At 54.8% G+C, this 15600-nt stretch overlaps 1 protein-coding gene across 1 annotated transcript in view; it reads right to left on the reverse strand.

Moving 5' to 3' along the window:
• LTBP2 (latent transforming growth factor beta binding protein 2) overlaps positions 1-15600 on the reverse strand; it is a 99765-nt gene that overhangs the window by 24009 nt on the left and 60156 nt on the right. Inside the window, exons 10-16 of the mRNA XM_014531165.1 lie at positions 11195-11269; positions 8807-8929; positions 5628-5792; positions 5176-5391; positions 4076-4095; positions 2725-2764; positions 1871-2009 (exon numbers count right to left, since the gene is read on the reverse strand). Coding sequence (XP_014386651.1) covers positions 1871-2009; positions 2725-2764; positions 4076-4095; positions 5176-5391; positions 5628-5792; positions 8807-8929; positions 11195-11269 — 778 coding nt within the window. The remainder of the gene's footprint in view (positions 1-1870; positions 2010-2724; positions 2765-4075; positions 4096-5175; positions 5392-5627; positions 5793-8806; positions 8930-11194; positions 11270-15600) is intronic.

A 15600-nucleotide genomic window follows, 5' to 3' on the forward strand; every position in this document is an offset into this window, starting at 1 on the left:
GGACGGAGCTCGCAGTGCATCGCTCTGACCAAGATCAAGCAGATGCCAATGGCCCATGTCCCGAGTCCCCACAGGGCCGGCCCCGCTGAGGTCTCCAGCCTAACCTTACCCTGAATACAGGCACGGCTCTCACAACAGTACCCAGGGATTCCCTTCCCTGGCAAGTCCTTCCCAGTGTCCCCTAGACAGACAGACAGGCTGACACACAGATCTGGTGAGCAGGGTGCTGGGAAGAACTGCCAGGGAAAGTGGGGTGGGGCCTTGAATGCCACCTTGAGACATGTAAGCAAGGGGTCCTGCAAGGTGGGGTGTGATCCGAGCCGTCTCAGAAACACCACTCATCCTGCCATGCCACCTTGCTCAGCAGGATGGGAAGGGAGGCACAGGGGCCCTTGGAAACCCGCTGAAACCATGTAAACAAGGACAGCCTGCGGGTGTGTGATGGGGTGGAAAGTGAGGAGACAGGTGCTGAATTCAGAAACAGTTTGGAGACGCACCAGGACTCAGGGCCGAGGCTGCGTCAAGGGCAGAGACCCCGGCTTTTTTGAGCCGTGTTCTCAATACTAGAAAAGCACCCAGCACTCAGCACATGCTGAATGGACAAAGCACTGACTGGACGACAGCCTCTGTGTCCGCCCGATGTCTTCGCGGGAAGCCCCTACACCCTGGGCTCCCTGCCTGGCCCCCAGGGCATGGGCTGGGAAGTGGCCTGTGACGGTGCAGCGGGGCTTCACAGCGTTTGCTGAACTGGACTGAACTGAACATTCACACTGGCCTGTTTGCCAGGCTACCCTGTCGCTCGCTAGGCTTCAAGTGTCAGCCTCGGGACTCATGGGGACCCCCAGCCGGATTCTAAATGTCCTCCCAGAGGGGTGAGGTTGGGGGGTGACAGGGAAGATGGGGGATCAGGCACAAGGCTTTGGTGGTGGTCGGGGGATCCTGTCCCCCTTAGAGCTGCGGCTGAGCCTGGCCTGGCCCCTCCTGCCCCTCCCCTCTGCCTCCAGGCCCATTTTCTTCTCTTGAGCTGAGCCCCTTCTCCCAGCTCATCTTGCTGTCTGTCGGGTGGAGGGGGGACGAGGAGCAGCGCACTGAGCCCAGAGGGGAGAGGGTCTGGGAGGGACCATGGGGTGCCCTGGTTCCAGCCCAGAAAGACAAACCCCGACTCCACCCCACATTTTCTGGACTTTTCCATCAGGCTGCGGGGTCTCTCCCGTTGCCAGGGGAAATCCAGAAAGACCTGTCTCTGCCAAGGTGGCCTCAGTCTGTGAGGTTAAGAGCTCAGCAAACCTGGGCACGTGTGAGGGCGCACACGAGAGCGCACGTGAGCTCACACGTGTGCAGGGAGCAGCAGGTAACACTGGCCTTGCTTCTCTTGAGCCAAGTCCCCAAACAAAGAGCCTTAGGAGGGCACATTCCAGAGCGAGGTGGATTTGCCAGGAATCTCCCCGCCCCGCACCCCCTCACCATTGCAGCCCGAGGTGGAGGGGGGACACAGGCTCCCCGGCAGTTAAACAACCTTGAGAACCCGACCTTCCCGAAAGCCACCCCTCCCGTGGGCCGGAGGCCACCCTCTGCCAGGACACTCAGATGACTCAGAGTCAACAGCCTGGAAGAGCCAGGCTTCCGGAGGCTCCCCATTCTCCAGGGGCCCCTGGGTTCTCCCGGAAGGGCTCTGAGTGAGACCCTCCCAAGGTGTCCCTTCTCTTTCCCCTTCCCGGCTGGACCCGTGCACCAGACGCCAGGCAGGACTCCCACTAGGGCCCCTGTGGTCCTGTGAGATCAGCCAGGGCTGAGCTGGGGGGGAGTGGCTGCAGACTGTGTGTTCATTTGGTGGAGAGGCCCCGAGTGGGCTCTGGGCAGTCACACCCACACCTCGCAGGGCCGGCTGCAGGTACCTGGGGGGCCCAGGGTCACCAGCACGTCGGTGGGGGTGGTCACTTGCTCTTCTTCCCGGGTCTCTAGACTCCCCTGTCCAGGCAGTGGTGGCGTTGGTCTTCCTGTGGCATCTCCTGTAGGGGGCAGGGAGAGGGGGAGCAGGTGGGCACAGCCCCTTGGCCAGCTGCCTTCCCCCCTGGGACAGTGCTCCCTCCAGGTTACTGGCAGTGGCCCTGTGTGCCTCTCTGCTGTGCCAACTCCAAGAGCAAGGGGTGGAGCCTAGGGCGGGTCACCCCTCACCCCCTAGCCTCCTAGCCTCCTGAGGCCTGACCGGGCCCCAAATAGAGTCGGAGAATCTGAGAGCTCATCGGGTCTTAGAGCCTGTCCAGTCTCACGCTCCATTTCACAGGCGAGGAGACTGAGCTTGCAGAAAGGGCCCCTTGTCCAGGGCCACCCGGCTTCCTGGACACAGAGCCAAAGCCGGTCTCCTGGTTCCCACGCCAGCGCTCTTCTCCTGTTTGCAAAGCGCTTTACAGTTCACAGAGCTCTGCCAGGAACATCCACATCTTGTCGGCCTTGGGAGGCAGCAGGGCAGGCGTTCGCGTCCGTTTTATAGTGAGGAAGCGGGGAGCCAGCTTTCTGACCTCGGAACAGTGCCCTGTCCCCAACCCCGGCTCCTTAGGTGCATGGATCCCCCAGAAAAGCATTCACATGTCACATTGTCATCCAAGACCCCATCTGATTTGAGCCCCATGTAAAGGCTCACATGTACCAACTCCACTACTGGATGAAGGTCTCTCCTTCCCTCCCTTCTCTGTGAGCTGGGAGCCAATAGGAGGAGGGACTCACCTGGGACCCAGGCAGGGACTTGGGTAACACTGGCTGTGACCTGCACAGAAATAAGAGAATGTTTCTCTGGGTTCGGCTGTCACCCCCATGACTCACTCCCTTCTCCCAGGCTTCCCATCCAACTCACTCACTCACTTTTCGTTCATTCCTGGTATTAAGTTCTTACGACATGCTGGGCATTTTGCTAGGCACTTTATATCCACACCTTATTAATCTCAACTATCCTATCATAGTAGGTTGTAATGATTAAATGTATGTCATGTGCCAGCTCCGTGTCATCTCAGCAAGTATCATATCCATGCTGTGATCTCAGAGACAGCAGCAGAAGCTCCAGGGGTTAACTAGCCTACCCAGTGTCACAGGGCCCGTGTGGTGAAGCGGGATCCGGGCCACACCTGCTGTCCCTCCCCACAGCCCACGGGCAGAGGTAGATAAGCCATGGGGAACCAGGAGGAGAGATGGCAGAGGAGGACAGAGGACCAGGAGCGTGGCTCGGGACTGTGAGGACATGGAAGTGGAACTTTGGTCTGGGAAGACAACACGTGGTTCTTCAGAGAGAGAAGAAGCTCATTAGAAAAAGTGTTTGGGTCAGTGGTTGAGCATCGACCTGTGAACCAGGAGGTCACGGCTCCATTCCCAGTCAGGATCAATGATTCTCTCTCATCATTGATGTTTCTATCTCTCCCTTCCTCTCTGAAATCAATAAAAATGTTTTTTTTTTTAAATAAGTAAAAAGTGTTTGGGGACAGTCAGGTATGCAGGTTGGAGGGGCAGGGGACAGGGAAGGGATTGGCAGGCTGGCGAGGGAAGAAGCAGATTCATTCTTCTGGAATGGGTTTCTAGGAGAACGCTCAGTTCTTACAGGGGACTGCTGGGCTCAGGGAAGGGGATGGGATGCCTGTTTCTCAGTGAAGTGGTTTGAGGCTATCCACAGCTCTGCCTCTACTTCCCCACGAGCCACTCACAGAGGAGACCTTGAGGTTTAAGCAAATCAAGCTCAGAAAATGCCAAATCTGAAATTCATCTAGAACCAGTTCTAGACCTCATCTGCTGGAGTGACAGCCAGAACTAACAGGTCACGTGCCTACTTCCTTTCTGAAGGGGGCCCCAGACCGGCCCAAGTGAAAAAGCGTCGAAGCTACTTGATAAACAGTAACTATTATTACTTCCTTTAGGATAAAACTGGGTCCTCGGATCCACCCTCCACTCCAGCCTCTCTCCAAGTAAGATCCTACATATACTCCGTCCTTCTCCCTTTCCTCCCTCACAGGACACTGCCCCATGGCCTTGGCGGCTACCAGGTCCCCCCCTGCCACACCTGCCCAATTCCCTGGTGAGAAGACCCACTCACCTGGCCAGCCTGAGAGTCACCTGGGAAGGAAAGGTGAGAACATGAGCTCAGGGAGGGTAGTCTGGCCGCCTTCTCCCCTCCACCCACGGCCAGGGCTGGTTCCATCTGTGATCTCCTGACCTTGTCCCCAGAGGTCAGCAGTGGAGAGAGCTTAGACTCTTATGCCTGCCTCTGCCTCTCCCGCCCCACTGGGACTGGCCACCACAGACCCCAGAATCCCAGATCTGGAGGGTCTACAAGGTGTGTCACTTGGCGAGAGGAAGCCTTCTAGTTCCCTCCAAGGCCTCCTGTGATGGGAGTCCCCCCCCACCTGGGCCAGTCCACCCTGTGATCCTAGCTGTAACCCTCCTGCCTCCCAAGCCTGCCAGTCACACCAGGTCACTCTGCCCCTCCCCCTCACCAGGGGAACAGTTCTACAGAGGAAAGGAGTTGCTCCTCCCTTAGTCAGGGTCCAGTTCCCATGGTGACTAGGGCTCTGTCCTGACTTCCCTCTCTCCTGGAGAAATTTTGGCCGTCACATAGTTCTCCTGGTCCTACTATGACCTTGGCCTCCTGCACTCTGTGTTACCAGTAACTTGGGCATGCCTTCTGCCTGGTTTCCCAGGGCACCTGCCAGGGGTGCCTCAAGCCCAGTCTCCTCCCAGCCCCTTGCCTCCTGGGCCCAAGGCAGTTGAGCTGGAGTTCATGCTCTGACTCTGAGGCGAGGGTTGGGGATCGAGAGCACCCAGACTCCCCAGGATCCACCCGCCAGCTCTTCAGGCCTTGAAGCCAGCACCAGCCTCAGAAGCTGCATGGCCAGGGGCAGGGGATGGAAAGACTGAGGAGCTGGGGTGGGGGCTGTTGTTGACCTCTCCCACCTCCACCAGCAACTCCCTGGGATGTGGGCACCTCTTGACCCCATAGGGGAGACGAAGTGGGTGAGGCCTCATGCCAGGCCAGGAGAGCAGGGTCCCAGCGCTGGGTGCTGCTGCTCCAAAGTCCCTTTCCTAAGACTCCAGAGATGGATGCCAGGCACCCAGGATAATCTCCCAGTGGCTCTTTGAGGTGCTGCAATCCAAGGGGAAGGGGAACCCCCCATGCATCTCCCCCAACCCAGATACCCTTGTCAGGAATGGTCCCGGCCTCCAGCCAGGTGCTGGTGGCCGCCCGGAGTGGCTGCCTCTCCGCTGGTCTAGACAGGGTCCCACTGGTCTTCTGCCCTTGCTCCCTCGAGGGCCTGGCCAGTTCCTCCTCCTCAGCTTTCCTCATGGTCAGGCGGATGTCTGAGCTCGAGTAGGTGTAGCCATGGCCGGCGGGGCAGATCTCCCTGAAGGCCTCTACAAGGTCAATGGTCAGAGACTCACTGAAGATGCTGTTCCTGCAGGGACCCAGGGCCCTCCCTCCCCTCCCTTGGGAGACAAGGCTACTGCAGCTGCAAGGAGGGAGGGGCCCCATGTTGGTTAAGGAGTTGAGCAGGAAGGAAGACTAGGGTCTTCTGGCTTAAGGTTAGGTCCAGGTGGGGGAAAATGGCGACTGCTTGTAGGAAGCTTGAGAGGGGGGGACAGAGGGTTACCTGTGCCAGGCAGGGGGCATTTCTCACACTTGCTGCCCCATGCTTTGCCCACTCGGCTGCAGCAGCATATCTGCTTGGTGATCCTCTGGGTCAGAGGCAGGGTGCAGGTGCCTGACCCCAGGGACCGGTAGCACAGCCCCTGCTGCATGGAGACAGCCTTGTCCGCTGAAACAGACATAGCAGGTGGGGATGGGCCGGTGGCCAGGGGGAGGGGAAAGCAGAGGCAAGAGGGCAGACGATGGAGGAGTGGCTGGTCGTGCCCTCGGGTTGGCCTGGCCTGCGTCACAGTCTGGGAGTTTGGGGCCCTGAAAACGCTCACAAGAATGTTAGGAAGAATAGCTGTAGTGGAATGCTTCAGCACCTCCTCATGTTACCTGTTGGAGGGGACCCTGACTCCTGCCCACACGGAGAACCTGTTTACAAGTGCTGAGCTACAAGTGTTTACCAAAGCCCAACATGGCCTGGGGTTGAGTGGGGAGCAGTGTGCTCTGAGGGCCACAGTCTCCTTGGGGAGATGAGAGGTGGTGAGGACCAAAGGCCTGATGGGGAGCTTTCAGGGCAGGGACATTGTCCTCTTTGGAACCAGGCACCCTGCACAGCGTCTGATGGATTGATGGGTGGCTAGATCCATGAATCAATCCAGTGGGCCACAGTGAGGGTGAGCTAGGCTGGGTTTCAATAATAACAATGCCACTACCATTGTTCCCTTGCTTGTGCTTTTTTTTTAAAAAAAAAATATTATTGACTTCAGAGAGGAAGGGAGAGGGAGAGAGAGAGAAACATCAATGATCAAAGAGAATCATTGATCAGCTGCCTCCTGCACACCCCTCACCGGGGATCGAGCCCATAATCCAGGCATGTGCCCTGACCGACAATCAAACCATGACCTCCTGGTTCATAGGTTGATAGCCAACCACTGAGTCACACCGGTCAGGCTCTTTGATTGTACTTTGATAGTAAATATTATAGACTATTATCTTATAAATTACCTCAAAGGAAGATGCTTCATTGGAATGGCCAGGCTCCTTGATTGTACTTTGATAGTAAATATTATAGACTATTCTCTTATAAATTACCTCAAAGGAAGATGCTTCATTGGAAGAGACTGAAATCTTCAGAGGGACAGATGAGGGGAAAGGGTGGGGTGAAGAGGGCAACACTCAAAGTTGAGGAATTGATGATTCTGGGAGTCCTGGTCAGGACTCTACAGCCCAAGTTCAACTCCCTGCCCCACCATGAGCTACATGACCTCCTGGGTCTTATCTCCTTCATGCTAAGGGCGATGGGTGGTGGATGCGTGTATTTCTGTTTGTCCCTCATACTCTGGTAACAGCATCCTGGTGTTCCTGTGGGATCCACCCTTTATTCCCTCAGTCTTGGTCCCCACTTCCTGGTTGAAGGAGTACAGTCCATATCCCCCTCACAGTGATTGAATCGGGGATGGGCACTTGATAAGTAGGCCCATGATGTTAATTAGCTTTGGGACTTTTCCAGGATTATTAGAAAAGAGATGCTTCTTATGTTCCTATTTGTTGTTGTTGTTGTTGTTGAATTTCAAGGGTGGGAGGTTATAGGCCTAGAGTGTCTGGTGGGTACCTTTGAAGGAATAAGAAATCAACACCGAAGGAAGAGAGCAAGAGCCATCCTAATGACACTGTGAGTGCCTAGATCCAGCCAGGCCTGCGGCACCCCTACCTCTGGACCTCCTAGTTGTGTGGACCAATGAATTATTTTTGCTCACAGTGGTTTGAGTTGGGTTTCTGTACAAATGTCAGTTATTAGTCCACTCATGAGCCATGGTCTCCAGGTTCAGTCTCTGCCTCCAGCAGCCACTTCCCTGGGGCTACCGTAGGGAAGGGCTTGGTCCCTTCGAGGTGACACAGCTGGCAACATCAGGAGGCCGCCCAGCCCAGAGGGCCCTTGCAGCTGTTCCACTAGCCCTGGTCAGGTGCCAGGAAGGAGGGCAAAACTCAGAAATGAAGGGAGAGAAACTTAGTGCCTCCCCCTGCCCCACTTCATGGATATGAGTCATCAGAGGAGGCTGGATGGGGTAACACTGAGGGGAGAGGGAGAACACGCAAGGGCCATCTCTGCTCCCTGCATTAAGGCTCTCTTTTTGGCACGAATATGTCACCTCCGACATTAAATACACCTGCCTAATAAAAGTGCGGGTGGGGTGGGGTGGGGGCGGAGAGGAGAAGAACTGTATCCCCTCAAGGCCTTGGTTGCCTGTCTCTGTCACCATGAGGTCTTTTGAGAGTGGCCTGACATATTCTCCCCACCCCAGGCCCCTCACTCCCTGGGTGTCCCCTCTCAAGGCTTGGACTGTCTCCTCTCCCTGTGGAGACACACACTGTGAGCTGAGTAACTCCCTGCACACGGGCGCTCCCTCTGGGTGGCGCTGGAGTCGTGTTCATTCTGTGGTCTCCTCCGACCTAGTGCCTGGCCGTTTGCAGACTGAGGGCTCAGCCAGCGACAGGGAGCTCTGCTGAGCCGGTGGCCGACCTGACCCGGGCTGTCCCTTGGCAGAGGCCAGTCAGTACTGGTTTTACTCAGTTCTGGCCAGGCCTCCCTGCCCCAGGAAAGCCCCATCCGGACCGCGGCGTCAGCTCCACCATCTGAGAGGGATTGTCAGCCTGGGCCTCTCCCCGCTGGAAACCACAGAGGTCACTGGAAACAGCTGCCCGGGCGCACACGCACGCACACACGGACACGATGCCAATAGGACTCGTGACACGTACGTGTTCACAGATGCAGAGACACATGCGGAACCAAGGGGACCACAGGGTTGTGGAAAGGCCTGGGGCTGGCAGCAGGGGCATTCATGCTGCCGACAGGCCCCCTCTGAAAGGTCTGCTGCTAAGCTCAGGCACCGAAGAGGCAGCCTCTGCTCAGCCAGATGTTAGAACAGAGGCAACACACATCCCCCAAAGTAAATGAGGCCAAAGACGGAACAGGAGTAGAAAATCCCGAACTGCAAAGTCCCAAGAAATGCCTAAAGCCGAAGTGAAGTAGCAGCTGTCTGTCCCGCAGGAGGGGATGGACCCGTTTTGGGTAGGAGCCACTGGGCTGTGGGAAGGGGCCTGGGGGGAACTTCTGCTCTGGGCCTGGCCCGTGAACCCCAAGGGTCCCATCTCACCGCCCAGTGTCCCCCGCCCCCGTTCCCCACCCGCACTCACACACGCAGCGGCTCCTCGAGGGATCCAGCATGAGGCCGGGCCTGCAGGTGCACAGGTAGCTGCCCCTGGTGTTCACGCACTCCGAGTCCCTGCACAGGCCCAGGGTCAGGCACTCGTTGATATCTGCAGGGTTGGAGGAGATGACCATGGACCCGCCCCATGAGGCCTGATGGAGGGAAGGGCTGGGGCAGAGATCTTCAAATACTTTCTCCAAGGAAAGGGACCACAATAAGAGAGCTGCCCTTTATTAAGTTGCTCCCTCCCTCTGTGCCTGACTTTCCCATCTGTAAAATGGGGTTAATAAGAGTAACTACCAGATAGTCTCCAATAGGAGGACAAAACACTAAAAATGGCAAATCACTTGGTCCTGTAGCGGGTAATAATGATCATAATATTAAGAGCTAGTGTGTACTGAGCGCCTCTTATGTGCCCGGTGCTTTACATGTGGTACCTCATTTAATTTCACAACCAATTTCAACCGAATAGGTCCACATGTCCTCTTTTTATAGGTGGGGAAACGGACGCTCTGGGAATAACTTGCCCAAATCCACTCAGCTAGTACGTGACATGCTGGGATGCAAACAGGGGACGCGGATAAGGGGACAGCTGGGGTTGGAGGGTGGAGACGGGGCTTCCCAGTCCCTCCTGTTCAGCCTGCCTTGAGAGATCCGGAAGCAGCTCCCAGGCCCAAGTCTGGGGAACAGGCATGCAGGGAGCTGCAGGCTGGAGGTACCGATCAGGGGGAGGAGGCAGGTGCTGTGCAATCGTTTAGGTGTCTGTCTCCACCTGGGGCAGCAGCCATGTCTAAGCCATCCCTGTATACTAGCACCTGGCACAATGTATGCAGCTCAGAGTAACACCCCAAAATTACCCCGTGGGAGTAGGAGAGAAGGATGGAGAGAGAGCGGAGGTGGCACACATGGGTGCAGAGTTGGGGGGTCCCTTCGCCGACATGGAGACCACCACCCCAGACTCAGGAAGGGGGAGGTTTCAGGGGCAGGGCCTCCGGGGGAGGGCCCCTGAGCACCCTGTACCCGGGGGCTCAGTGGCTGGAGAGCGGAGCTCACCTGAGATTCTGGAAATAAACTCACCTTCCCCGGGCTGGGAAACCACTGCACACATTTAGGGATGAACAGCCTTACCGCACCCTCCAAGGGCAAAACTACAGACATCTCTCCCCACCGCTGTCCACCAGGCCCTCCGCCCACTGCCCCTGAGGGAGGCGGACCCTGGGCTTGGCTGGGCTGGGTCAGACGTCTGCCCTTGTGCCTGGTACAAGCCCCTTTTCTTATCCACAGGCCAGAAATCGCCTCTGGGGCCTGGCACCCCACAGGCAGGTAGCCCTGCCACCCCGGGGCGTCCTCAGGCTCCACCCCCCTGAGGCAGCCTCCAGGGGGAAGGCACCTAGGAGGCCACCGGGGTCGAGCCCTGGTCTCTCACCCAGCTTCACCCAAAGTAGCCAGACAGACGGCGGTACGTCCAAGGCAGCTCCCCTTTGGGAAGCTTAGTTCCTCGCTGACCTCCGCCAGCCCCAGAAGCCTCTCACGGCTGAAAGGCCCGCTCCTGTCACACTCACAGCCGACAGGGCTCCTCACTCAGAGCCTGAGCTGCTGAGTGGCAGCTGCCTCCCTGGTGAAGCCTCGGGACCCCTCGGTCCCGGTCCCACTGCCCACCCACTGGGATCCCCTGCAGAAGCCATAGCTGAGCCCCCCTCCCACCCTCTGTCCCAAGGTGCCCCTGGGCCTGGCGGCTCAGGCGCTTTCTAATGCAGAGCACCCTGGGCCTCAGCTGGCCTCACAGAGCCGGTCAGCCAGGCCAGCCCAGCAAGGCCAGGGGTGTGCTTCCTGGTCCCCTCTCCCTCATCTGTGCCTCCTCCCCACCCCTACTCTCCACCCCCCACCCCCGCCCGGCTGTGGGCTGAGGCAGGCGAAGCCCTTAAGGTGCTTGTTGGGCAACATGCACAGTGGTCTCTGCTAACTCAGGCGGACCTGGTCTCCCACCCTGGAGTCCAAAGTCTTCCCATCCAGGGAGGTCAGCCCGGGAGGCGAGTGGATGTTGGGGACGTGGGGTGGCACCCTCAGATATGGCATCACACATTCCATAGAGGCACCTGGCCCAGGTCTGGGAGAGGGTGGGTGGAGATGGGGAGGGAGGGATGGGCTTGGCTGCAGGTCCTTTCTCAGGGTGACCTATCCCACCCCCAGACTTCCTTAGGCCTCTGGAACCAGCAAACCCCAAAGCTTCCCCAAGCTGGGGTCTAGAGTTCCCCAGGGGAGACCCCGCAGGCAGCGTCCACCGACGATGCAGGGTGGGTAGAGGTGTTCCTGCATCCTCAGGCCTCCATCACTTCCCTTCCCCGAGCCCAGCCGTGGCCCTGGTCATCCTTACCTTGGCAGTGAGTGAGGTTTAGTCTCTTGTACCCCTGGGGACACTCCAGCTGGCCATTTTCAATCACTGGAGAGGCTGAGGAGGGAAGGTACAGACAGGTCTCAGTGAGGGCCCTTGGGTTCCTTTGTCACCCACACTGGGAGGTGGGGTGCAGTCTGGGTGTCCGGCTGTGTCTCCTTAGCTGAAATCCCTGCCCTGGCTCCCACCAGGCTACTCTCTGTCCACCTTGCTCTTCATAAAAGTGATACTAAGTCACTATATATTTTGCATATGATTATATTACATACCATATATATTACTCTATCAATGTAATACAATATCACATATGATTGAACACGTTTATCACTTTTTTTAAACTTTTTGTTTTGAAGTAATTCTAGGTTTGCAGGAAGTTGCAAAAAAATAGTCCCTGAGGATCCATCACCCAGTTTCTCCTAATGAGTACATCTTACATAATTATAGTTGTTTTACTGATGTTTTTAAAAAATATTTGTTATTGATTTTTAGAGAGAGAAGTAGGAAGAGGGAGGAGAGAGAGAGAGAGAGAGAGAGAGAGAGAGAGAGAGAGAGACATCAATGTGAGAGAGAAACATTGATCAGCTGCCTCCTGCATGCCCCCTACCAGGGAACGAATCCAAAATCCAGGCATGTACCCTGCCCGGGAATCGAACCAACAACCTTTCAGTGCACGGGACAACATCCAACCAACCGAGCCACACCAACCAGGGCTGTTTTACTATTTTTTAAACATCTGGATACAATTCACACCCCGGCTAAGATCGGTCTATTTTGATACTTGGTTTAGCTGACAAAGTATCCTAGATCAAGAGGGAAGAAACTCATTAGTGATTGCACTTATAAAACCATGACATTTATTTTTCACTCACATTTACCAATCATGCGATGCTGTTGAAATCTGGCTAGTAAAATTCCATCTGCCCATAGGGAGGTCAGTTACTTGTTCTTACAAACTAAATTCTAAGTTAGAAAATCCCAGCTTTCAAGTTTTTCAAGTGTGCAAATGGAGATGGTTTACAGCATCCCTTAATAAGGAAATAATTCGCAGTGTTTCGGTGTTGGTACATCTCCTGCCTTGATTTCACAACATTCCCTTTTACTTTATAGAGAAATTTAAAACTTTTTAATTAAAAAAACACACACAGGGAAAAGTCTCCATTACTTTGGAGGGACAGACTAGTATGTCGACCTTGCTGAAAAGCTCTAGCAGGGAGCATACTATCGACAGCCATCTGTCATCACAGAAAAAGGCAGCAAATATAGAGTATCCATATTTTTGGGGTTTTTTTTAAACAAAGAGTAGCTCATCTTTAAGTCTGACACTTCCTCTGCCAAGAAAGACATAGCCAGCAGTTCTCAAAGGGCTCGAGGGATTTTCACAGACACTATTCCAACACAAAGTTCCATTAAGATACCATCGGACTTCGAAGGTCTTGTTTTGTAAAGCTGACTGCGTGATGACTTCCCATAGCAATTTGTCTCCTGGCTTTGACTCGTTTGCAGCAATAGCTGGCCCATGAAGTCTGCCGTGGAGGAATTTTACATACAGTCCTCTCCATCGCTGTCACCTTACTAGTCACATCATCAGTGGGTAAACTTCCAGAGCTGTTTAATAAAGCTCATTTTTATTCAAGAAGTCACTTACTGTCGAGATTATATGTCCTCTGGTTCATCCTTTCTTTAATGGCATACAAAAGGATAGTTCTTGCCCTGGCCGGGTGGCTCTGTTGGTTGGAGTGTCATCCCATGTACCAAAAGGTTGTGGGTTCAATTCCTGGTCAGGGCACATACCCAGGTGTGGGTTCAATCCTCAGTTGGGGCGCATACCAGAGGCAACCAATCTATGTTTCTCTCTCTCTTTCTCTCTCTCTCTCTCTCTCTCTCTCTCTCTCCTCTCTCTCTCTCTCTCAAAAATCAGTAGACATATTCTCTGGTGAGGATTAAAAAAAAAGATAGTTTTTTATATATTTTATTATGGAAATGGATCCTTGCAAATACCAAGAGACGGGTATACCTGTACAGCAAAGTTTGAATGGCTCGTTTTTGTAATCAAGACAGTTTGACTCCTGTCATTAGCTGCTATCTCTGGGCACATTATACACTCAAGGCAAGGTCAGAAGAACAATGTATATAACTAAAGCGCCATGGCCTTCTTCATCATTTGGAGCCCGGGCGCCACTTGGGGAGGGTTGCTGGTTAAAACTAGACGACATAATTGAACACCCGTGGGCCGAGCACTGCTGTATGTTGTGTGTTGTGCTATGCCAGGCAAACACGAGTGCACCACCCTTTCTGGGGACCCCACTCTTCCCTGCACTGTGTGTGCCAAACATGACCGCTGACCGTCTGATAGACGGATCAAGTGAGGACATAAATGAGTAAAGCTTCGTTCTTTAAGATAAAAAGGATGTGGATATAAGTTGTAATATTTGTGCCTGCTGTGGAAGGTCTTGCTCAGGGTTTGCATGTTGCTCCACCGTGGGGGCTAGGCTCAGCCTAAAGCGCTTGAGCTGTGTGACTCATAGTGAGCAGGGAGGGCAGGTATCACCACCCCGGACACCCACCCCTGGCACCCACCCCAGTCACGCCTCTCAAGTGCTCCCAACACACACAGGCCTTCCCTTGTCATAGATTTAACATGATAGGCTGTTTGCTTGCCTATCTCCCCCCCATAAAGCATAAGAGCCGTGAGGACAAGGTCCTTATCTTCTTCGTTGTTGCTATGTCTCTGGAGCCGAGCGCAGCAGATGGGACAGCATGGCACTCAATCAACGTGGAATGAATAATCATAGCAAACACCAAAACAGCGCTCACTGGGGGCCGGGCCTTGTTATGAAGGCTGTTCACATATTAACTTATTTAATCCTCATAACAGCTCTGGAGGTCCTTACTATCATTATCCCCATTTTACAGATGAGCAAACTGAGGCACAGAGGGGTTAGGAAACATGCCCTTGGTCACCCAGCAGGTGGCTGGAGCTGGGATTATGATCCCTGGCATCTGCCTCCAGAGGATAAATTCTGAACCATTCCTCTCTACTGCCTCCACATAAATAAATGATTGACTTCATGGCAAGCCTTAGGAGGTGCCTAAGCTGAGAATCCTGGGGTCTGGAGGTCACAGGAAGATGCCTGCTAGCAGGAAGGCTATCACCCTTTCTGGGAACCCTCCCTCTTCCTTTACCTCTTCTCCCCTCCTTCTTTTATTTATTTTTTATTTTTTTTTTACAAGGGATCAAAAAGGAGGAGGTCAGAGGAACTAATTAGATGCTGGGCAAATGCTCCACAATGTATATCACCAAAGGGCTATGCAGGATCAATAAAGGAATGGTGAAGAACCTGTGGCACCCTCATGGCCTCTCAGCTCAAGGATCATAGAGTAGACAGAGAGGGATTTCTGAGATCTGGACAGAGAGAGAGAGAGAGAGAGAGAGAGAGAGAGAGAGAGCCTGCTAACCCGTGATTTCCACTGAGACACTTGGAAGATGCAGGTGACCTTGCATTTGGGACTGTTAGACCCAAGGAGGCCAAAGCAGCTCCTGAGGGGTCGGCTGCGATCACCCTGAACTCCAAGGAGTCTGAACGTCACAAAATGCCCGGGATCATGTAGGGCAGACATATGTGAGGAGACCAGGACATGTGGGCCTGGAACTCAGGTCTTCTGGCCTTTGACCCCGACCCTGTCCATTCACTGCCACACCTCGGCCTGGGTACATGCCGGGAAGGAAGCAGAGGGCCGCTGGCTGCCCTGCGAATTCTCCCCTTGGCTGCTGGGAGTCCCAGGAAGGCCTCAGCAAGAGCACACCAATGGCTGGCTACAGTTTTGGCCCTGACCCCATGACAGAGCTCAGGGAGGAGGAGGTGGAGACACAAGTCTGGCCACGGGGTAGTTTACCAGCCATGCCGATCTCAGCTGTGATGACAGATGGCCTGCCATACACCCCTCTGCCCAGAGAACACACACACACACACACACACACACACACACACGCACACACACACACACGCACGCCAGATGAGGCAGATGAGACTGAGCTCGATGTGTAAGGGCACGTGATCAGGCTGGAGCTGAAACCCCCAATTTGTAAACCTCAGGCAGGTAAGCTAGAGAGAAACTTCCACGGCCCCGAGTGGGTGAAAGAGGGTGGGGCAGCCGGACCCGCATTCAACTCCTGGCTCCAGTCTGAAGAGCCATGAGGCCGGAGGCACACTGCTTCTCCTCTTTCCGTCTTAATCTTTCTCATCTGTAGAAGTGTGGACAGACACTCAGTTCGTGGGTTGTTGTGAGGATTAACTTGACTGAAACAATCAATGGCCACTGAACTAGCACGCTGCCTGCCACAGCCTGTAAGTGCTTCCCAAGGATCCCTCCCTCCCTCCCTCCCTCCC

Source organism: Myotis brandtii, unplaced genomic scaffold (genome assembly GCF_000412655.1).
Source record: "Myotis brandtii unplaced genomic scaffold, ASM41265v1 scaffold793, whole genome shotgun sequence".
NCBI lineage: Eukaryota > Metazoa > Chordata > Mammalia > Chiroptera > Vespertilionidae > Myotis > Myotis brandtii.